Source organism: Plectrocnemia conspersa, unplaced genomic scaffold, assembly GCF_051122295.1.
Source record: "Plectrocnemia conspersa isolate PC_06_02 unplaced genomic scaffold, ASM5112229v1 ptg000014l, whole genome shotgun sequence".
NCBI classification, from domain to species: domain Eukaryota; kingdom Metazoa; phylum Arthropoda; class Insecta; order Trichoptera; family Polycentropodidae; genus Plectrocnemia; species Plectrocnemia conspersa.
The window spans coordinates 14,061,477-14,087,011 of NW_028277178.1; the positions used below are offsets into that span (position 1 = coordinate 14,061,477).

General features: G+C 29.2%; 2 protein-coding genes across 4 annotated transcripts in view; both read left to right on the top strand.

The window, feature by feature from the left end:
- LOC148226276 (focadhesin) overlaps positions 1 to 25,535 on the top strand; it is a 600,544-nt gene that overhangs the window by 147,121 nt on the left and 427,888 nt on the right. The window lies entirely within an intron of this gene.
- LOC148226285 (acetylcholinesterase-like) overlaps positions 1 to 25,535 on the top strand; it is a 72,529-nt gene that overhangs the window by 35,406 nt on the left and 11,588 nt on the right. For all 3 annotated transcript variants that reach the window (XM_088203403.1, XM_088203402.1, XM_088203404.1), the window contains exons 3-5: positions 1,916 to 3,341; positions 12,213 to 12,355; positions 12,701 to 12,853. In XM_088203403.1, coding sequence (XP_088059529.1) covers positions 2,159 to 3,341; positions 12,213 to 12,355; positions 12,701 to 12,853 — 1,479 coding nt within the window. In that variant the 5' untranslated portion in view covers positions 1,916 to 2,158. The remainder of the gene's footprint in view (positions 1 to 1,915; positions 3,342 to 12,212; positions 12,356 to 12,700; positions 12,854 to 25,535) is intronic.

Below are 25,535 nucleotides of genomic sequence, written 5' to 3' on the forward strand. Positions count from 1 at the left end.
CATATTTATTGTTGTGGTCTTTTTTAGTTGTACCATCGATTGAAAAGTAACATAAATTTTGTTTCATTTTTAAACTTAACTTAAAAATAAATAAAATAAAATTAAAGACGTCATATTTACGTAAAAATAAAGAAATAAAATGTTACGCGGATTGTCAATCATTTTTAAACATCAAAAGTACCGTAAAAAAGATGCCGGAACGCCGTTCCACCGTATTACATGAGAAAAAAAGCCCTGTCTAAATTTAGTATATGTAATGAATTCAGTTATTCGCAGATGAAATAATATATTGTAGCGAATGTAATTCTTGGGGCTACGTAATTAAACGACCTTTTTTTATAGAGCTGGCGAGGACCTGGGGTGTTAGACCGTTGTTATATATTGATTGAAAAAAAGAAAAGAATGTATATTTTAACAAATAAAAATTAATTTAAAAAACACCCGCTTCACGAGTTGAGCGGTGGTGTGGCAACACTGAGAACTGTCAGAACGCCGCCACAATATATTTAAAAAAACATTTTTAATATGGCTAAATTTATTTACATGTGTAATACATATATGTAAATGATTAAATAATTAAATTTTATATATATTTTTATTGAATATTGTTCTAAATAAATTTAATATAATTTTTTCTATTTTTTTAAAAATACAACAATTTTATTTTTAGCCATAATATTCAATTAGTTAAGTTAAACTATTAAGTTTTTTTTAATTTATAAAATACAGTAATATTCGTGTAGATCAGAAATATTAAAATTTATATGAATTCATTTTTTTTTGAATTAATAATACATTTTTTTTATTAAACATTCAGTCGATTTTGATTGTATTTATATTTTTTGTTTATTTTTAAGTAATACTAATAATGTATATGTTACTCGAAGATATACATATGTGAAAAGTGTAACACAGTCTATAGACACAGCAAATATTATCTTTGATTTAAATCTACAATATAATGGTAAGGGTTAAATCAAATTAATTTAATAATTGTTTTAAAGAAATAGCATTAAATATAATTAAAATATGGTTAGATATAAATACAAATAAAATCATTCTACAGTATGAATGAATATTAAATATATATACGATTTAAAAGTTCTAAGTAAATATTTGTAGGGATAGAAATATTTGCTTAGGAAATTTAACAGTGTGTTTGCTTAAAAAATATTAGTTAAAGCATTTTACAAGATTGCTGCGCATGCGTGTATTCTAAGGCAAATTGCGAATTATATAAAAAAATCTATGGTATATAACTGATCCTAAGACAAGCAAACTTAATTATTTCTTTAAATAAAAAACCCTACATTTTTATTGTATTTTTTAAGAGTAATAAATATTGAATTGTAGTGAAGTTTCATATAAATTATACTCTAATAAACTAACCAGTAATGTAATATCATAACTTGAATTATTAAAAAAATATTTTGTAATTTTTCTTTCGGGAGAAACTTTGAAGATCGTAGCTTTCTAGAAAATATTACAATACAACGTTGAATCAATATTTTTTTACTGAAACAACCCACCTTCACGATATAATAACAACGTCTGATTTTACAAAGTAGAGCAATTCTTACGCGTCATAACCGATTTATCAGATAATGAAGTCAATAAAAAATACAACGATATTCGAGCCGTTTATAACTAGATATTTATGATAAGATTAATAATTTTTAAATTAAATAAATTAGGTTTTTACCGGGTGCTAAGTATACTACTTTTATATAATCTGATTTTTTATAAAATTAATATTTATTATAGATTGTTAGGAAGTAAACTTTATAAGGTTTATTTGCTCATGTTTTTTAATGTTTTTTTTTAAACCCACGCCGAGCCAAATAATCACATATCAATATGCAAAATGTAACGTGAATATATGCCAAAGAAAATAAATTATAAACATTCTTTGCAGGTTAGGCATTTTCGCTAAGGGAGGCTGTCTGAATATTTAACGAAATGATATGAACTGTTCCCGTCTACGTACATCCAGTATCCGGCGAGAGCAAAATGAAAGGTCAAAAGCATTCGACTCGTAAAAACCACTCGCCCATTCGGTTGAGACTTTAAACATCCGACTGATGAGGTGTTCACGGCAGTGGAATAATAGAATTCGTCCATAAAAAATTAAAGAAAAAGTAATCGAAAAACCTTCAAAATGTCAAGGTATTCTCAGTACGCGCTTAGTGTTATTATGTGTTTCGGACTGTTAGAATCAGTGTACAGCAGGTCTTGGGCGAACCACCAAGACACGACGACGACGCCTGTGATACACCCGACTACCACCCACGCGCCTAAAGATTTTCACAACGATCCGTTGGTCGTGGAGACGACGACGGGTCTCGTCAGAGGTTACGCGAAAACGGTTTTAGGGAGGGAGGTCCACGTGTTCACGGGCATACCCTTCGCTAAGCCGCCCTTGGGACCTTTGAGATTCAGGAAACCCGTACCTATCGATCCGTGGCACGGGGTGTTAGACGCAACAAATTTACCGAACACTTGTTACCAAGAGAGGTACGAGTATTTCCCGGGATTCGAAGGCGAAGAGATGTGGAATCCAAACACTAACATATCGGAAGATTGTTTGTATTTGAACATTTGGGTGCCGCAGAGGCTGAGAATCAGACACCATCAAGATAAACCTCTGGCCGACTGGCCGAAAGTGCCAGTGTTGGTGTGGATATATGGGGGAGGCTATATGAGTGGTACTACTACGTTGGACATTTACGACGCCGATATAATGGCGGCGACAAGTGACGTTATAGTGGCATCTATGCAATATAGGGTGGGAGCGTTCGGGTTCCTTTATTTAAATAAGTATTTTTCTGAACATAGCGAAGAGGCGCCAGGGAATATGGGGCTGTGGGATCAATCATTGGCAATCAAGTGGATCAAAGCTAACGCCGCCGTTTTCGGGGGCGACCCAGAACTGATTACTTTATTCGGCGAATCTGCCGGAGGCGGCAGCGTGAGTCTGCATTTGATATCGCCGGAAACTAGGGGTCTTGTGAAAAGGGGTATCCTTCAATCGGGCACCCTCAACGCGCCTTGGAGCTTCATGACTGGCGAAAAGGCCGAGGGAGTTGGCCGCGTGCTCATCGACGACTGCGGATGCAACAGCACTATATTAGAAGACAACCCAAGCTCCGTCATGGACTGCATGAGAGGAGTAGACGCAAAAACGATATCAGTACAACAGTGGAATTCGTACACAGGAATATTGGGTTTCCCATCGGCTCCCACAGTAGACGGAGTGTTTCTTCCAAAGCATCCAGATGAACTGCTCAAAGAAGGCGACTTCCAAGACACCGAGATACTGATCGGAAGCAACCAAGACGAAGGTGAGCATATGCATGTACATATATATTTCATCGATTTCTATTTCAGACCTAGAAATAATGGGAGCGCGCTCGAAGAAATCGATACTCCAAGGTTGAAAAGGAGTGACACTTGCGGCCAGTTAAGACAATATACACATATAGATACAAAAATTGAGGTCTCGTATTATATCATTTATACTCGAGTGTCATTCCTTTGAATTGAGTGGGTGTGCGTGTCATAATATAGGGTATTCAGAACATTACTGTAGCTTTGTATGTGAATGAGCTAAAATATGGGCTTTGCGATGTAAACGTTTTTATGGATGAATAACTGGGATTTGAGTTTGATCGGAAATTAACCGCTGGGAAATAATGAGTAAAGTTTGTTTTGCGAGTTTCCTATTTTAATTGCGAATGTTGAATTAATACACAGTAGTCGCAAACACGTGTAACACATAGTATGAGTTTAAAAACGTTTATTTGATATACAGTGTTCTGAAAATATTTTTTAAACGCCATTATTTGTATGAAAAAAAAATATTTGCCTTAATGTGAACATGCTAATATTTTTATAGTCTGCTATTATAATTAATTTTAAAGAATAATAATTCATAAAATAATTATATAAAAGCTATGATAATTACTGTATTGTATATGTTTATACATATATATTATAAAAAGCAAATCTATAAAAAAATTAGACAAGTTAATAGGAAAAATATACATAACGTGCTACAATTCCAGTTTTAACTGAAGATGAATAAAATGTGTTTTTAAATTGGTGTTAGTTAAATTGAAGTACTCGAAAAGTTTTATTTTCTCAGTAGCATTAACAGTTCAAGAGGCATTTTAAATGTTTTTGTGATATATTTTTTAGCATCTGTCATTTTATGGCTATTAAACTATACATCAATCTAAATAGGAATAGACTCCTTATGCATTTAATATTATTATCGTTTCATATTTTTTTATAAAATATTAATATAAAGTAAAATTAAAAGATTAGATTTTGATTTAAAATTAAATTTTTATTAAGAATATTCCAAAGTAGCAAAAAATATTATTATTAATTAATTATTGTCAATAATAGGTTACTATAGTAATACAAAGTGATTATATTACTTGTACTGTGTACATTTGTATTGAGTGCTTATTGTACAGATGACCCTATGAGCGGAACTTGCAGTGTAAACAATCAAAATAAACATTATCTCGTATGTAAACATGAAAGTTAACTCGAGTATGATGTATATATATATCTATGTACATATGTATGTACTATGTTTACACATACGATTTGGATTACTATCTCCATTTTAGTTTTACTACCACCGTTCTGTGTAATTTTGCTATCGAACATAGTTTAAATCCAATTTGCTTGACAGGTTTTAGAAAAAAATATTAATTTTATTGCCTAAAAATTACAACAAAAATATATTTCAATGTGATTTATCATTTTATTACCACAAATAAATTTTTATTGTGCAAAGATTAGAGAGTTTTACCACAAAGAATAAATTTATATATGAAACTTCATATTGAAAAATGTTTATTATTACAAGAATAAAAATTACAATTATTGGAAAATAATAATTAAAATTTAGGACCTTAAAACTCAATGTTTTCAATATGTTTTTTTTTGACAAAGTACACAAAAAGTATATTTAATAGACTTATTATAGACAACAGTTACATATAGGCGTGTTTTACTTCGATATTTTTTTTAAATCTTGGTTAGAGATTAAACTTTTTGAGTTTTTCAGTTTAAGTTACATACAAATAGATCATACATACAAAGCTATTTGCAGAAATTATTCATCTTTAGATTTCATCACTGCCGTTTTTCACCATGACATATAAATTCACTCACTTTCTCTATTTTTTGCTCATTTTCTTTTAGGCGGTCTTTGTGTGTTTTTGATTCTGTGATGGACATATACTTTGTCTTCTACATATTGATCTTTAATCTTATTTGCTCATTAAATTCTTCTAGTGCGACTTATTTTGAGCGTTAAATTATATCAATATCATCCACATAAGCCGATAGCTGAACGGATTTGTTGCATATACTCCCACTGTACAGATTTTTGAGTCGCTAACAGCTTTTTCTAATGTAATATAAAATAATAAACATGCGAGTGAATCGCTCTGCCTGATGCCTGGAAGGTATGGAAGCTATCAGAGAGCTCAAGTATGCGAACATTACACTCGACCTTTCTCATTGTAAGTCTGGTGAGACTAGTTGACAGCGCGTAATAGGCCTAAAAACAGTTTTATAATAGGTTCATAATTTTTCATAAACATAGATTAATTTATTGAATCTTTGTAACGAAAAAATGTTATCAAGTTTTATACTTTATAGAAACATATAACATATTAAGTTGCATTTTTTTAATAAGAACTCATTGCAATTATAATTTAGTATACAGAACTAAGCTTAACACTTGATAGAATTTATGTATTGTATTATATGTTCGATTGCACATAATAATCAATCATTAGTAATTCAAAAGTTTCTATATATGTTATTTATTATTATTATGTCACAGCAAAAATCAAAATATATAAATGATACGTATATAAAAAATATAAAACATTTTTTTATGGAAAAAAATAAAAAATGTGTATAGTGTTATCATATAAATCACGTGTTTGTTTACAACATCAGATGTGATATAAAGTTTCACAAAATATAATAATATCGTATACCTTAACATATTTTATGATAATATTGTTTTCCGACGTTTTAATGAGATGTTTTTACAAATCACGTATGATGCTTGAACGTGAACGGATAGGCAGGTACTTAAGGTGGTATATTATTATTTTTTTAAGCAATAAAACATAATAAAATGTTCCAGACTCTATTATGTGCTCTCATACTGCTTCTTATTTCGCTTCATTTACGTTTGGCGTATTTGATAAAGTTCGCGGAAAACTTTTCACGGCGAGCTTTCACAACGAAAGCTCGCTCACGTACTATATTCAACAGTTATATTCCATATTATTATATTCATCTTTTCACAGAAAAACGGCAAATTTCTTATACGCTTATTATCCCAACTACTTCCGCTAGACCTTTCTGGGACCTTAATAATTTACCGCTCGCAAATAATCTCTGCCTACGCTACTTACGAATTTACGTGATATGTTGACGTAAACGCTTACGTACAGGAGATGTATGATTTTTTTTATTCATATAAAAAATGTATAGAAGTAATCCGTTTTACTCGTTATTTGAAGACAATATATTTTATAACATTGCAATTTATATAAAAAATTCAATAAAAATCGCATTTTAAAAACCTGACATGTTTATAATGAAAAATTTTCAATTATGTGTATACATGCTATATTATAAGATAATATATTTCATGCAGAGACAGATTTATGCGTTTTTTTATAATAAAATGGAGTTTCTATTATTAAATGTTCTTGAAATTGTATTATATTTTGATAACATGGTATAGGGCAACGTTTCCATAACTTCTTAGGTTGCGATACTGTTTTTTTTTGTAATGTTTGTTTCGACCCACTCTAATACATATACAATTATAATAAGGTTTCAGCGCCATAGGCTACATTTAAATTAGTTTTCACTCTCAAGGAATTTATTTTACAAAGTAATATGTAGGAGAAATATCCCTTTGAAAATATTTATCAATTTGTTATACAGGGACATAATTATTTCCACTGTACTATTTAAAAAAAACTGCTGTATTCTTTAAAGAACTTTATCGCGTCGCGAGAAAAGTTATAGTGATATTTAATTAAAAATCTGTGTTTTCTAAGCTATGGTACTAGTGTTCTCTTAAAAATTATTAATAAATAAAAAATGTTTTTTAAAATAATACCTTAAGTAATAAAATACTTTGCTAAAAACAAGTTTTAAAATCTCATGTAATCAAATGATCAAAAATTTATTTTTAAATGATTTGCGTTTTCCGATTAAATACATTTAGTTATTTTGCTTAAAAGCTAAATAAAGCACATATTTTTATCTAGTTGATTCTTAAAATATCTCGCAGTGCAATTTATTTGTCAACTTGATTCAAATAAAGGTTTAGTTATTGTAAAACATTATTATAACTCATAAAATGCGATAATAAATTTCAATTTTTACTATTTAAACGTACTAATAAATAGAAACTAATTTAATTTTTTTTTAAAATTAGCTATTATATATGGTATCACTTTTATATTATGTTGTTATAAGTTTTAAATGGCAATATTATATAAAGATGTATAAAATTTAAGTAGTGGAAAAACAATTATTGTATTATATAACGAAATAATTAAAAGTCGCCAAAAAAAGTAAGCATTAAAATCTGAGTAAATCATACGCATTTCTCAGAATTTGAAGTAAACTAATTAATATATCAAAAGCAATACAACTGACCTTTGTATTTAGCTTGAAGATATACCTTTCAGACGAAAGCCTCGTCCTGAATTTTCAATTATAATTACGATACGCTTTACGTGAAAAGACGCACGAACAACGTAAACTTGGAATAAAAAAATCATACAACCTTTCTAAAACATATTTTTTTGTAGATGAAAGTTTTTTGTGGACCGCCCGAATTTTTTCAATAGTTGACCTTTTCCGAAACTCACTATATTCGCGTTAAATAGTTACTGTTGACATTTTATATAATATATTTATATATATGTTATACCAATTGGAAAAGTATGTGTTGAAAATAAATATTACAAATGAAAAATGGGCGCTTCTAAATAATATAAAAAGAATGTTATGTTGTGATAATAACAGGGTTGAAAACGGTAAGAGGTCGACCGTTTGGCTTTTCTGAATTACTCTCGGAATGATACCCGAGAGGTTGCAATGAGGTACAAAAGCGACCCCAAGCACGCAACAGACTAAAGGAATACAAATGTTTTGTTTTTTTGGGGGTCAAGCGGTTAGTAATGAACTGAAAGAGATTATTTTTAAGTATAATAAATTACTCGTATATAAACTAGATTCATGGGGAAATTTTGGGTAAAGTTATAATTTATTATTTTAAAAATGAAATTTATTAACATTTTTATTAGAATTTATTTCATTATTTAACTTAATAAAAACGTTCAAAAACTACTTGAAATATAATTGAACCAACTGTAATAAATGACGACTAGAACTATTAATAGTCAATTGACAAAAAATTGGTTAAGTGGATAATTTGTGAAATGATTGAATGAATCAATTTTGAACGACTAAATTGATCTTCTTTCACTTTTGAACCGATATAAATCATTATTTTTATCAATTACTTCTTTGATTAAGAATTGATTTTATTATACAGTATCTTATATATAATATAAATATAATACATTTTTTTTCTGATGATTTTTTTGGAATATTATTTCTCTTATACTCTTAAACAGTTCAGGTCCTAAGCATAAAATATATATTCCAAGTTATTATTTTCGCATGTATGTCGTTATTAAAAATCAAAAAAAGCGGAGGATCCAGATTGGATCCCTGTGATACTCCAGAATGAGCGAAATACTAATCGGGGCGATGATTTTAAGTTTTTATCAATGAAATAATATGTCACGTTTCAAAAAAATAAAAAAATAATATCATATACTAAAAAAAATACTTTTTTCTCACTTTAGATAATAATCATTAAACGCCAAACTCAGTCTTAAATTAGAGCAAAATTTACTTTTCATCATAGCTGATTTGAAGCAACCGTAAAATAATTTTGAGATTTGGTAAAATTACAATAAATAATTTGTCGGTTAAATATTTAACTAAATTTTGTGTTCTTTTAATAGTGTTTCATTCACACACATTTATGTACATAAACAGTGTTTAGTGACAAAAAATTTTTATACTTTTTTGTGAGAATTACTTGTTATTTTAGAGATGAGGAATTTAATTATTATTTGTTTTAGAATAGTGAGAGAAAAGTAAAATTAATAACTATTTTTCGCCCATAAGCATATATACATTATATTTTTTTGAGTACGCGTGTTGAAAAATATGTGATCGGTTACTTTTAGGCTTACCTTTATGTGTATTGTAAACGTGCGTAGTATAGCGTGTAATTTATTTGCGTAGAATAATAAAAAAAAGTGCGTACAGGCGTCCTCCAAACGTAAAATTTATTGTTTAAAACACAAAAGTCACCAGTCAGAGCTGCTTGAAAAAACAATAAATAAACGTTGGTTCGTTGGGAACTTCCCGTGGGAGGTTGTTGGTCGGGAAAACTTACGTAGGCGAGTCTGCCGTTGGCATTGTTTTTCTCTCTCCCACTCACAGTGGGTCCATATAGTTGTCCTTGTCGGTTGTTTTTCTCGCAACATTCATCTAACGCCCCATATGTACAAAGTTGCTCCGAAGCTTCTCCAACTTTGCGCGACAAATTCTAACCAAGGATAAGCATTGCTCCGGTGGGGAAAGGCGACGCACTTTCTTTATAAACTTTTTAGATATATGTATATTTTATATACAGATATTTATGTGTATATACAGTGAGCAACTCTATTGAAGTTAACATTTTAAGAACCATTGGTTTTTAAACACACGTGCTCATGACATAACACTACGGCTGCGCGTTTACACAACGTAGCGCTACTACGAACGCCTACGCGCTACGATATCGGGGTTATTGTGCTTAGTATTTTGCTATATTAGTAATATTAAAATTTTTATTTATTATTATGATGATGTATGAAATGTGTAAAATTTATAATAAATTAAATTAAGTGTTAATCAAAAAGCAACTTTTCTTAACAAAGTAAAGTAAAACTAAAACAAAACATATAAGTATATTTTTTTTTGTAAAATTTAATTATTGCTCTGACCAAAAAGTTTCTTCGATAATTTCATTATCGAAATCTGTTTCCATACAAAAATTCAGATACATTCTAAGAAATATTTGTCAAACTTAACTTTTAATTTAATTAAGGTTAATTTGTGAAGGTTAACAAAATTGTATCAACTCTTTAAAGAGCTCCACAAATTTTGTTTTATATAACTTTAGTTTTAATTCAAAATGTTTTTTTTAGTTTATCATATTAATTTTTGTACTTTAAAATTCATCTAAAACAATACAACAAACCCTTATGATAATATACCAGGTAAGAAAAAATTAATACCATACGTTTTTTCACATTTTAAGTAATTTAAAATTATCCATTTAAAGCACTAAATTCTGACATGTTTAATTTATATTTTTTTTCTGAATTATTTATTGTTCTTTTATAAATTGGGCGAAATCTCTAATGTATTTTGCAAATGTATTAAAACAAATAAATAAAATTAATTTTTCTATTATACTTCTAGAATCTGTGCTTAATATTGCATTTATTTTAATGGAAGGCAAAATTATCGATATAATAAATTTGCGTTAATTTTTTAATTACATTCAATTTCTAAAACGTCTTGTAAAATTCAGTCATATTTGTTCAGTCAATCTGATTGCAAAAGCGGCTGCTTCCTTGTTCCTCCATGTCGGTCGATGCTCGTCGTAGCTCCACTGGTGCGAGTTCGGACGAACTTTCGTCCTACCAAACTTTCAATTTGGAAATATCTGATGAAATTTCTGATAGAATGTGTCTGGTGTACATTATGTTGGCGGTTATATACTCTTTTCGAGATAGCTAATGTGCTATGCCTTTTCTACTTTTGATAATTAGGTGATTAAAGCATATGGTACTTGTAATTTTAAAAGCAATTTCCACATATTATTTATTTGCACTTGTAAAAACACCAAACGGTATGTTTAATTGTGTCCAAATCTCCGATCGTCATGTACGTCAGCGTAATTATCACACTTATTAGGTTAGGTTTGGTTTTAATTAAAAATGTTGACCACATAAAAATGTGAATCTACTTGAGTTTCATATGTTCTTATAAATAACAATTTAATTTGTAATCATTATAAATAAATTAGTATATTATATATTATTTTAGATTTATATTTAAGTCAATAGTTCCTTCTGCTTTTAAAGTAAAGTAAACCTAGTTGGTAATTTGTATCTTTTAAGCTATATTTTGATATTTTACAGCTGTTATATAGCTAAAATAGAAATCATTAATGAATGTATGTAGCTGTGAAAAAATATGTTTTATAAAAATGACATTTTAATACTTGATTTAATTTAATATTAAAGTAAAATAATATGAAGGGAAGGTAAAAGCTGTAATTGTGCTCTAATATTTTATTTTTTGTACTACCTTAGTATTAAAACTGGTTGTAATAAATTAACATACCACATAATCAATTCCATGATAACTTAGTTTAAGTTTTTTTATATACACATAATGTATTCTATGCAAAAAAGGTGTGTGTAAAATATAAAACAATATTGAAGCATCATACATTATTTACGAAAAGATACATACTCATTAAATTTATTTATGTGAAAAAATCACATTTGTCTTAAGTAATAAATAAAGAAATAATTTATTTATTAAAATATATTACTTGATTGAAATTAAAATATTTTAACGGTTTTATATATAAAATAGATTAAAATTACATAATTGGATCCCTCTATATGTTTCAAACATAAATATTTTATATCAAGAAACTATAAAGCTAATACAAAAATTTGTTAATACGACTATATGAATGTACATCCGTTGAAATGTTTCTTATAAAGTTTAATATGATTCGCAGGAAACTTGTGTTTTCGCCCAGCTTTTGTTTTTCGCCTGATGGTGATATTAAAACTTTCACGAGGCGATGTTGTAGAAATCCCAGCTAAATTGAGTTGTTTTTTTTATATATATATTTTTTTCACCTTTCCCATTCTTCGTAATTGATAAAGTTTAAAAAATGTTGATTGCGTTTTAAACTCGAAAAGGGAACGATTCGCATAAGCGAAAGCGATACTTTGAACAATATTTCAATCGATATTTTGTTGTATATTTCACAGGCACATACTTCATGCTGTACGACTTCATAGATTATTTCGAAAAAGATGGGCCAAGCTTTTTGCAGCGTGATAAATTCTTGGACATCGTAGACACTATCTTCAAGAATATGTCTAAGCTGCGCAGAGACGCTATCGTATTTCAGGTGATAAAAAATGCTATTTTTTATGTAGAATATTTTATAAGCGACTTCATTTCTTGAAAAGCTTTTTGGTGCCTTTTACTGTGCTTTGGGTATCACTTTATCAGACGTAGCGCAAACGTGATGCATCTGAATGTCGAAATTATTCCACACGACTTCAATATAAACACTTTTATCATACAACAAAAAATATAATATTGAAAAGATTTGCAACAAATTGCAACTTTTCTTATAACGAAACGTTTGCGTTAGTGATCAAAGTTTAAAGTATACTCAACTTTCACGATTTAAATATAATTTTGATATAAACGTTTAACATATATATAATTTTTGTGTTGTATTATGTAGTATACGAACTGGGAAGAAATATCTGATGGGTTCCTGAACCAGAAGATGATAGCCGATGTAGTTGGAGACTACTTCTTTATATGTCCGACGAATCATTTTGCAGAAGTGATGTCAGCGGCTGGATTGCGAGTCTACTACTATTATTTCACACACGTAAGTATTAATTTATATTATACAATTATTAAAAGGTGCTTATATATAATATGTACAGTCATACTGTTCCAATAATTGTTTTCTATTGTTGAACCGGGAAAGCTTACAGCTTAGTTTCAGCACGAGCTCGGTACTATTGCACTTTATTTTTTGTTTAAAAATTATATCACGTAAAGGGAATTAAAATATATTTTTCTCGCGTATATATTTAATGGATTATCTTTCAGATTTAGAATCGTTTGTATTTAAATCAAATTATAAAATAATTCATATTAATTAGATACAATTTATAATTTTATAGTAAACCTATAACGTTTGCAATATAATACATATGAAATGTAGTTCTTACTACATAGTACATACAAGTGATATTTTAAGCTCATAAGCTTTCCATATAGTTAAATGAAGTTTATAGATGTTTATATACAAAGTAGTATTTTGCTAAAAATGAATTCTAAGGTTTGCGTAGAATATATTTACAATTTAGTTGTTTTATTAATATACGGTAGTTTGTTTTTTGACAAGAAAACGTCAAGGAATAAAATGTTGTGGAAGTTTTGACTTATGCGATACACATATATTTGTGGCCGCTTAGTGAAAAATTTTTTTTGAACGATAATTTTATTTTATATTCAAAGACAATTTTAAGGTTTGATTAGTAGAGCAATAACTATATTTTGGATATCATAAAACATTTTCAATTGTTGCAATTATTACTGTAGCTAAAAATTAATGCATAATTAAAAAAACTATGTATTATTCCACTCATTGTACTTTTCTTATACCTAAATGGATGTCAAAATTTACACTGAAGTTGTCATCATTTGTGTTAAAGTGCTTTTCCTAATTACATATTTTTTAAAATAGTAAAGTAATATGACTTTAAAATCAGTTAAAATATTTTTAATATTTATTTTACTACTTTGAATTTATATTTAAAAATTTTCCAAATAGCGTGAAGTGAGAAATTTATATACTTTATATTCCATGTGAGCGTCGATATGGCATTTTTAATATAATATGAGATACTTGTTGCTTAATAATGTATAAATAAAATACTGTTTTTTATTATTATTAGAAAGCCGTTAATTTTAATGTTAGGGATACCGTGTTGCTTTAATCTTTTATTGAAACGATTAAATTCTGAACCTCGCTCGTCTGATGAAAAAGCATTGTGTTTTATTGCGGTCGTTCATGCAACGCGACAATAAATTTTCTTATGGTTAGCTTCGAACCGGGGATCCGCCATTATTTATCGTCCATTACGATTCGAAACATCTTTGAATTTTTGCAAAGTGCGCGAGATGTGTCGAACCTTCATTTTTGCGGATATTCGCAGAAACGCAAAACTCTCCGAGCACACCAATTAAGAAAATTGGAAGCCTCGATAATTGAATTTTATTTAACTGAGACGAGTTCATTTTTCGTTTCAATACGCTCTTTTGTTAATTGTTTTTTTAAATAATAATCGATATTTGGAAAGAAAGAGAAAGAAAAAGCGGCCTTTTGAGAAATATTAAATAACACTCTCCAATGTTGACGCAAAGGTTTCGCCGAAAATTCGTCGTATGCAAACAGCGTCGGGAATTGAGCAAATAAGACGTTAGGCATTTTTTGTAAAGGAAAAGAGCTTTCGTATACGTGGAAACCAACAATAAGCTTATTTTTTTTTGATGTCGAAGAAAAAAAATAAACACACAACGCCTTTGGCCACAAAACTTGCACGTTTTGCGCAAATCGCGGCGAGATTTTCCGTCTGACGCGGACGACGGGGGCTTCCGGGAAAATCCCGTCACGGATCCGAAATATGTTCACATCCGGCGAAAAATAATTTATGATTCGCTATGAAAATTTGTCGCGCATATTCGCGCGGACTAAAGCTTTTGACGATCTTTGCTTTCGCATTAAGAGAGAGCTTTCGCCCGCCGCGTCTAAAGCTCGAGACGCCGTAAATTCGCCTTTTGTTGCGTCGTCAAAATTCAAAGCACGACCCACATTCTGTCTCAGATGAAGGCCGGCTGTGTTCGAAGTCATGTAATACTACATATATGGGGGTAAACCGGTAGCAGACGGCCACAATTTACCCCTTAGTCTTAGTATGTCTAAGTAGATTCTGGCAGTTCAAATATCCTCTAGCATTTGTGTAATGAAAACCCAATGTTTGTATACAAATTTATTTACAAGTTAAAATTATATATACATTTCGTTCATACTAATTTTCACTAAAATATATATTATATGTATGTTAATTAATATTAAAAAATATTTATAATGAAAGAGCATTACGACATTAATTAATACATAATTAATAAAAAAAATACTATACTATTGTACTGCAGTTAAAACTCCGATTGATTTTGTGTTTTGCTACATAATGATCTTAAAGTTAGAGTTTAGGTATGCTAGGGCTCAATTTAAGATTGGACCTCTTTAGTAAGCGTTAAAACAACGAAATAATTTACTAGATGAGCTCCTCTTGGAGCAGGCTTATTAAAAGTTAACCGCTTTGCCAGCCTTACGTTGCCCATGCGAGATAGATGTCCGGCTAACCCAAATTAGTTATTTTTTTTATATATTTGACGGTTTAAGACTATTAATATAACTCATTATTTTTACAAAGTAAACCGAAATTAGTACATGTCTTGTACCAATAAAAAGTTTTGTGAAGACATGTTTTACTGAAGACTATAAAAACCAATCTTTTACAATTAACGTCACTTTTGATTTTAAAATTTATTAACCCTGTTAATGCAGGCATTGTAGATTATGACAATATGTTGACTATTGATTTATTAAAAATTTTGGTTCGCGAAATCCGATATATTACCTTTTTTTACTTTCGGAAAATCCCTACAAATTTAATTGATTTTCTTAAAACGAGATTGTATAATATTTGCTACGGCATCTCATTGCCTTAGTACTCTACATATTACGTTTGAAATAAGATTTGGGTTTGCGTATTATATCATATTCTGACTAGAAGTATATGAATAGGTTTGAATATTTTTTTGGATCTGTTAGAATGTAAAAATTTGATCGTTCATTGATATTCCATTGCGAAAGCGTAATTCCTACAACGTTATTTTTAAATTGTATTTAATTGGAGTGTGTAACTTCCACTATGATAACCGTGATATATTCTACGATAAAAAAACAGTTTATTTTTAACGTAAAGGAACTCGATCAATTCATATCAGATTGAAAGGTAACGATCGCTTTCAACTAGAACATTAACAATAAAATTAATTGCGGGTCAGAAATACTAAGAGGAATACGCATATATTGAAATAACGAAGAATTTATTCAGGTAAATTCAATTTCGTAGTATATTAATTAACTGCAAACAATATATTGAACGGATTTTTGGAAGCAGTTCAATTTAATTAAGATACACAATATTATTATATAAGACTTGTTCTTTATTGAGCTTGAACAATTTCACAAAATAAGTGAGCACACTTCTGTGTTAAATATGATTTTAATATTAATAAAGTTTCATACATTTTTACTTGACGCAGTTAATAAATATAATATGAAATTGATAATCTCATTAGAGGAAATCAGAGCAAATAGTAATGTAAATAGGTATATAACGTTTCGTTTAAGCTTTATTCATTCCGCCTCTGTGGAACTGCTTTTGAGTAAACAATTTCCTCAAAGGAACATTCAACTTGATTCTCTGTTTTACTTGTGAATAAAATGTTTTACTAGTGGCGTTAGCAGCGAGCAAACTGAATTATACAAGAGAGATTTAACTCAAAATATTCTTTGTACAATTGATTAGAAAAAAGTGGGTTATAAATCATGTTTAATGAAATTTAACTATAGTGCGGAAATGCACTTTAGCAGATTAAATACTGTAAATATTGCAATGAGATTATCATGTCAGTGTCATAATAGTACAATTAATCGTGGTTTTTCTAAAATTGGTTTAGTAGATATACAGTTGATAAAGTAATAGGTCGATTAGTTTCAATCTATCTGCTCGAAAAATAGACAATAGAACGCTGCTCCTTTTTGGTGTATATATCTAGTAAGGCGGTAATCTGTTTATTGCTACTAAAACATCACGTGAGTGAAGTGCTGCATGTCACTATTTCAGTCATTAGTATCGTACTATCAATATATTTATTATCCATAAATATTTTTTTACTATTTCATTTATATATCTGATTGTTTACGGGGTGGTTTGTGATCTTCGCTCTAAACAAGAAACACTCTTTCAGCGATGAAAAAGGTTCGTTCTCTTTTCATAAGCTGTGGCGTAATGAATATACAAAGAAGTACAAAAGAGATTTTATAATTTATATTCCAAAATGCAAGCAGAAATGTGATGTACGAGCAGCCTCGGCGTTGAGTGCAAACAAGAGGGAAATGTTTAATTATACGTCGCTTCGTAGCTGCCGACGGAAAATTTATACATATCCCAACTTTTAATTATGAAATGCTCCGTTATGAATTATGACACGTTGTTTTATTATTTATGCGCGGACGTCTTAAGACAACTTAGAAAAAAGTAGCAATTCAAATGTATACAGGTACAAAATCTGAACATTTATCATATGAGTTGTTTGCCCTTTAGTATAAGAAAATAGATTTCTGTCGTTTTTTGAGCAATATATAACTTAATATATAAATATATAAAAAGTTATATATTTTATGAATTTCTGTTAAAACTGTTTCATTACACTTGGAACCAATCTTTTAAATAATCGTTACCTGCAATGTGAAATGTATTCTTTACAATGACCAAACTAGATCATTACAATAGTTAGTTAACATAGAAGCTACGAAACCGAGTTTGAGACACTATATTGGTTTTATGGGGACATTCTTTAATAATCGTTCTTAAATCACTGCTCCTCTAAAATGTATTTATGATCTGATTCTCAAAACATCATCAATTCCTGATCTATGGAAATGCACAAAAGTCACTCCTATTCATAAAAAGGGTGACAAATTATGTATAAAGAATTATAGACCAGTCGCAGTGTTGTCAGCTCCTGCTAAATTATTTGAAATAATTATTCATAAATATCTCTATAATCACTTTCGGCGAGTTTTGTTAGACCAACAGCATGGGTTTCGTCCTGCCCGTTCCACTGTTACTAACCTTCTGTCGTTCACCAAAACGGTGACAACTTCTCTCAATGCGGAAATTCAAGTAGACTTCGTGTATACAGATTTTGCGAAAGCCTTTGACAAAGTTTGTCATAGGTTATTATTAAATAAATTGTCGAACCTCGGTTGCTAAGATAATTTAACTCGGTTATTCTCGAGTTATTTAAGCAATCGTAGACAGTTTGAAACCTATGGTGGCCGATTGTCAAAAAAATATTTCACCCCTTCAGGGGTTCCTCAAGGATCCAATCTGGGCCCTCTGCTTTTTGTGTTATTTATTAATGACATAAATACAGCAATTACAAATTCAAGTTTTCTTCTGTACGCAGATGATTTAAAATTATATAAATGCATTCGATCTGTTGTGGACTCCTTCTCTCTACAAAGCGATTTAGACTCTCTATGGAGATGGGCTTCCGTTAGCCGTCTGCCCTTTAGTGTCGGAAAGTGCCATACTGTGTCGTTTTCTCGATCCCATTCGCCATCAGCTTATTTCTACCATCTCGGTGGTAACATTTTGACTAGAGAAACTTCCACTAAAGATCTCGGAGTCACTTTCGAGAGCAAATGGAGGTTCTCTCTACACATACATGATGTCTGTGATAAATTTTCCGATATGCTCGGCTTTGTTATGAGGAATGGCTTTCACTTTGACGATCCGTCAGTTATTCGCATCCTCTATGACACCTTAGTTTGTAACATTCTTGAATCGGGATCTATAATTTGGAATCCCCGAATAGCCAAATATTCCCTTTTAGTGGAAAAAATTCAAAAAAGGTATTTAAGATACCTTTATAAAAGGACATTTGGTTATTATCCGTACTTATATCCCAGCGCCTTTATTTTAGGAGCGTTGGTATATGATTCGCGGAGTTCTCGCAGAAAGCTGTATGTCGCTAAGCATTTTTTCAAATTACTAAAAGGTGCTGTCGACAATCCAGCTATTCTGGAGGAATTCTAGTTTTGGGTTCCGGAACATTTTCGAGAATCACGATCGAGACCTCTTTTTATGGTAGTTAGGGCTAGGGCATCCGCACTTGCCGACTCGACAAAGCTGTGGCTATCCGGCTCCTTAATACGCTGGCATTACATATTGACTTATTTAATGTTAGCTACGAGGATCTTATCCAGTTTATATCATTTAATTTTATTATTTTATAATTTTTTTGTTATGTTTAAGTATTGTTATATTTATGTATATATACGTTTTTTTATGTTTTATAAATTTAAAATTTGTTTTCGACCATCGTGGCGCATTGAGGTAACCTGTTAGGTCACGATGGTCTTAATTTAATCTAAAAATAAATAATAATAAATAAAATAAACCAAACGAGGCTATTATATTATAATCATATTATTACAAAGTTAAAACTATTCGTGAAATATAAAGCATAAATCACATGATTTTTGAAACCTGACTTAAAGCGATATTGCTCTATAATGATGCCAAATCTTACCGTTGCAAAATTAAAAGAATTTAAATTTTGCTTATTTCCCATCTTTTTTCTTCTAAATTATCACAATTTTAAACATTTAAAAAATTTAATAATCAGGGTGATATTAAAAAAGCTTTTGATGACTATGTCTGTAAATTAAGCATATGTTAATACAAATGTGGCTAAAAATATATAACGTCTTGAATCTCAATTAATATAAAACAACCTAATAGATTAAGCTTAGTGAATTGTTTATAGCTAATATATAAAAAAATGCCTAAAATTTATTTTATGTAATAATTGCATTGTCTACATAAAGTTATGATAAATAATCAACGAATCTTATATATGATTTCATATTAAATAAGCTTTCTTTTTCTCATTCTATTTTATGACCCAGTTATTGCATTGGATATCGTTTATCCTTCTTTTCTGCACTAACACTTTTATACAAAATTATATATTGATATATATTAAATATATAAAATAAATATACACAATTATTAAAAATATATATTCGATTTTTTATAAAAAAAATGTAGCCTAGAATAATGTATCTAGATTCATAATAAAAAAATATATTAAAATAAACATTATTCTATTATTATATTATGACATTTATTCTATAGGCCATAGTTAGTTGATATTCTGAATATTAAAATTAGGAATATCTTTACGTGTTTGCCCATACCCTTTGGTTGTTATATTCTTGTTTATTATATTTCATTTTTATATCAATATTTGGAATATATAAACATAGGTATATCTTTTTTATTAATATAATCACTGTTGTGTTTATTTCAATGTTTCGTTACGACTTTATAATTTTATTCAAATAAAAACAGATTGCCTTTTTGACAGAATTAAGAATTTACAATAAATTCGTTTTTTGTAGCAGCCGGTGCTTAATATTATGTATATACGGGCACAAAAAGTTTACAAAACTTTGGCTTTTCTCTGTTTTATATGGATACGGTATCAAAATGTCACATATCGTTATTAACTCAATTCAAAAACGCCTTTATACATGCATAAATAATAATAGGACCCGTGCGCCTTTTCCGATCTATCGATACAATTCTAAATATTACATAATATTAAAAAAAGCAAATATGAAAAGTTATTTATTTATAACCTTTATTTACAATTCACATTTAAGTATTACAAACATACGTAACAATAACAACGTTTGTTCAATAATACTATTTTATTTGATTATATGTATAAACTAATGGTAATATTTTGATGTATCTATATTGAAGAGATACAAAGAGCAAGGATCACATTTATACGATATTTACTGATTTGTTATTTTATTATTAGATATTAATATATGTACATACATATGCGAAAGTCAACTCAACAACCAAACACTATTTTTAAAATGTTTGATCTAAAATTAGCGTGGCTATATTCAATTTTAATCTAATTCTATAAATGTATGATTTAACAGCCATAGAAATATTGTAGTGGGCACAGCAGCCGTTAAAAAAAACGCTGAGTTTTTAACATATCTCGCAAATTTTTGACGATAAAAGAAAAGTCATTTATAGTACTTAAATACAACATTTTAAAATCATTATATAAAAATTTTCAATTGAAAACTTTTTTGCATTTCTGTAATATATGTAGTAATAAAAAATATTAATACAGTTAAAAATGTTATGCAATAAGAGACTTTCCTTAGTTTGTAACCATCCTGTAACGTCAAAAGGGGTTTTGTGTCTAAACTTCGACAGCGTATCTAACCTCGGCGATGAGACTTGGATGTCAAAGTTGAGCTTTAACACTCTCGCGTTTCGTTAAAGCTTAATTTCATGTTAATTATTCATCGGAAACATCAGCGCAAACAACAAAGTGCACGGCCGCCAAAATTCGACAGCAAAACAAACGTAATGTAATTACGTAACTGTATTAAATTATCGACGCGTTATTAGAGCAATTTTATTGTTATGCTATGAAGCATTTAATCATTTTATCATTATTTTATTACATGCTATACAATTTTTGAATACATGAAAAGTAATATGTTAACACGAATTTTGAGGTTTATATATGTAATTATGAAAAGCTGAAATAATCTATAATCGATTGGAATTGCATTTAAGTATACTTTTATCGAATAAATAAAGCAACTGTACAATTTTATGCAAAGTTTTAAATGTACGTAATTAATTGTGGTGTTACTAATCGTCGATGTCGTAGTCAGAATGTAGCTTAATCGTTCCAATACTTGGTTGTTCTTCTGCTGCTATGATATAAATTTGAAGGTGCCTGAATGACTGAATCGTCTATAAGCTGATTTTAACTATATTTGTTCTAATGTTACTAAATACTAGACTGAATTCTGTGTTTGACGCAAAGCTCATACTCTTTTACTAGCTTAGCTGTTAGGAAAAAATGTAAATTCCAACTACCTTTTTTCTCCATCGTCTTAGGAACCAATTATAAATTATTGGGCGGTAATGGAAAATGCCGTAAGAAAAATAAATATTTACAGCTGGATTGCGTAAATATATAAAAATGCATAGAAGAAGTTTAACCAGTTTTCTATGATTACAGATAGAATGCGGATCTTAGTGTCTGAATCTTGCACTGAAATTTATCCGTTTTTTGTGTTTGCTGCTGGTGCCCTTAAATTTGGTATTAAAATTGAGTGGTGTTTTTTAAATATATTTGTAGCTATTATTTCTTTGCGTTACTTTAATAAATTACTATAATACGAGTAGAAAAAATACATTTAGAATTATCTGGCTTTGTTCATTTCGGAAGCCATTAAAGTGTTGTATATATTATGTTTTTATCGTTACCATTGTGATAAGCTGATTAATTATGTACCTCATTCAGGGGATTTTTATGGAAAATAATTGTTAGTAAACACCATTTCCGCTAGGTACCGCGTAACGTAGAACATTGTGCTTGCAGGTTGTGTTTAAAATTAAGTTAATTAAAATTAGGTGTTGGCAAACTTTTTTTGCAAATAGGCAAATATAAGGCTTGGTGAACTAGGAACCAAAATTAAAATGAGCTTGAAATACGTATTTCATCCACATTTGAGCACTATTTATCTTTGTAGTTTTATGATAAAATTAATAAGAAATCCCATGTTATCTGCAGAAAAAGCTATTTAGTATTCAAAAATAGTTAAGGGCAGGTTTTTGTTGTTGAGAAAATTTTTATTCGCTCCTCTGTGTTCAAAAAATATTATTAAAACTTTGTCATGACTGAGCCATCTAACTGCTGTGTAGTGAAGCAAGTTTCATTTATGATAAAAAAAGAGTCACGGAACTGATGATGGTTAAGTTCACCGCTGACAAAACTGGTTCAATAACACATAATAGATTGAAATACTTCCCACAAAGAATTCGCTGCATTTTATAATGAATTATCAGAAGATTAAAACACCTTGAGTTTTTCTAACTAAGCCTTAAACTATTTCGCATATATTTTTAACATCATCTGATGTTACACATTTTAGTCACTTCATAATTTACCCTGTTAAAATTTTCTCAAAGCAATGACTCTTAAAACAAATCAGGTAGTAACTAACTGTTTGTAAAAGCTTTTTTCACTGTTTTTATTCTTCCTTATATAATATATTCGCTATTTTGCAAAGTGCACTTGTTATAATTTAACATAGGGTGCTTTAGTAAGACATGGACTCAAGAAGCGCGCAAAATCTAAAAAGTTTATACAGCACTGGATGAGGCCAAAAAACTTCATTTGAAATCATTTGCATTGCTCTTTAATTGCTTATTGATGTTACTCACAATGTGCTTAAACTGTTTTTGGCAAAATACTGATATAATAATTTTAATATATTTCTTAAAATATCTATTTATTACCAGTAAATGTTTTTTTTTAATAAATAATAAATGAGTTAGACGTAAACTAATGCGTTTCATGCGTTTTGCGAAAAAAAAAAAATGCTTTCAAACTTTCCAAGTTTTCTGATCGTTATTACTGTGAGCTATGAATATCATATCTAGTACTTAGTCTGGCAATCACTACATATATTTTATTTTTAGTACAGATATGAGGACATCGCATAATAAACATAATGCTTTATCTAGTTCGATAAAAAAATAATCACACTCTATTTGTTTTTAAGACAGAGATATGATGAATAGTTTAAGTAATCTTTTTCTTATCCAACCATCAGAAACTGTATCAATTACTATTTTTTTGCTTCAAACAAATCTGTGAAAAAATAGTCTTTTAGTGAAACTAGAGAAATCGGATTATGTTATATTAAATTCGTTAGAAATTCTTCGAAAGAAGTTGAACAAAATCTGTAACATCAATGCTTTCATCCAAAGCTATGTAATAAGACTCTAATCATTTCTGCTATGCTTTCAAAACATGCATTTTTATTAACAGATTTTCTTTGTATAGAAGTATAATTAAATTTGCTACCACATAACTTGCTTTTACTAATGAATGAGAAGTAATTTTTCCAAATGGATGCGACATCAGATTTTTTCCAGATCTTATTTATTTTTGTATAAGATACAATATAAATAAAATCTAATGTATTTGAAATTTTAATTTAATTGCATAGCAAAAATATGCTTTATTATTTACGACAAAAAATAGTCGTCAGTTTTTTTTATGGAATTGGGGTTTGTCATATATTTTTATTTTTTTATTTTACTAGTTTTATTAGGAAATAATGTAGAAGCCACGCTAAAATATATGCTTAAATATTTTGAAATATTATAATTATTTTAATTTTTAGTCATATATTTTAGGGTAAAACATAATATTATCATTTATAAGCAATTAAGGCATCATTACTATTTAATGCAAATCAATTTAGATTATGTTTAAAATTTGCAATAAACTGATCTAATATTTATGCGTGAAACGAAATAAGTGTTTCAGAGTCGTAAAAAATTCCATTAAAAACGTACTATTTGGTTTATGCAAAAAAACGTGAAAATTCGATAATGTCACTTTAGAGCTTTTTACGCGCGAGTTTATTGCGGTTATGGTTATGTCCGCTTATTTTGTGCAAATCCAAAATTTCACGCACACAAAAATGGCAATATAAATTTATGAGCCCCTCGCGCAAAGCCAACACACACAGAGTTAGCTTTTTTATTATTTCAACAATAAAACCTTTTCATTTTGCGCACCCGTAAATGCTGATCGTTCGTGGTACGTGCGAATGTACTGGGCATCAATCAGGAGGTTTATTACTGGACTCGCTTTACGATTGTCTTCACTTTATTTTGTACTTCGTTAAACTTTAATTTAATTCCTGGGTTAAATAAAATATTACCACATCCACTCGGATCGTGCGAACGATCTCTGCTTTGTAATTAATCGCTACGATTTTTCTTCTTCTTACTTTGCGTCAAAGCGTGGATCATTAATCTGACTAGAGTGACACGTGATAATTATATTATATTAAGGATTTGACACCGTAAATTAGAATCTGTTTAATAATAAACAGAACAAAAATATACAACCACTCACTAACTTACAATAGTTATTAAAATTATGTTAGTAGCATCGTGTGTGAAATAATAATAAAATTTAATTTTTTTAGCCTTGAATATTTCTAGTAAATAATGTATGTATGTAATAGTATCGATATAAAAGTAAAAATTTGATTAACACTGATTTAGCATGTGTTTATGAACAAAAATAGCGACGGGCGCTTGCGATAAAACTATTTTAATGATGTCACTATGTGTTTACGTTTATTCAAATTCGAACAACGATAATATCAGCCGATAGTTGACGATTTTGACGATAAATGTATTAAAATAAAATACATCCTACACGCAAATGCGCAAATATAAATAGTCAAATTAAATATATGAGATTGATTCTAATCAGGGCAGAATTATTTTATTTTTAGCAATAAATAGAACAGTATTAATTATTTAGTTAAAAAATTATTAAAAATAAAAAATATTTTAATTACTAAGTAATATAATTTTTTCTCCTACTACTTTTCATTATATAACATTATAGATAATTGTGTAGAAACTAATATAAATATATTTGCTTGTAACTTTAACAAATATATTTATTACAAAATATTACTGTAACGTAAAAAATATAATAAAACAAATATTGTCGTTGAAAGCAGAAAGGTAATTTTTTAATTGTTG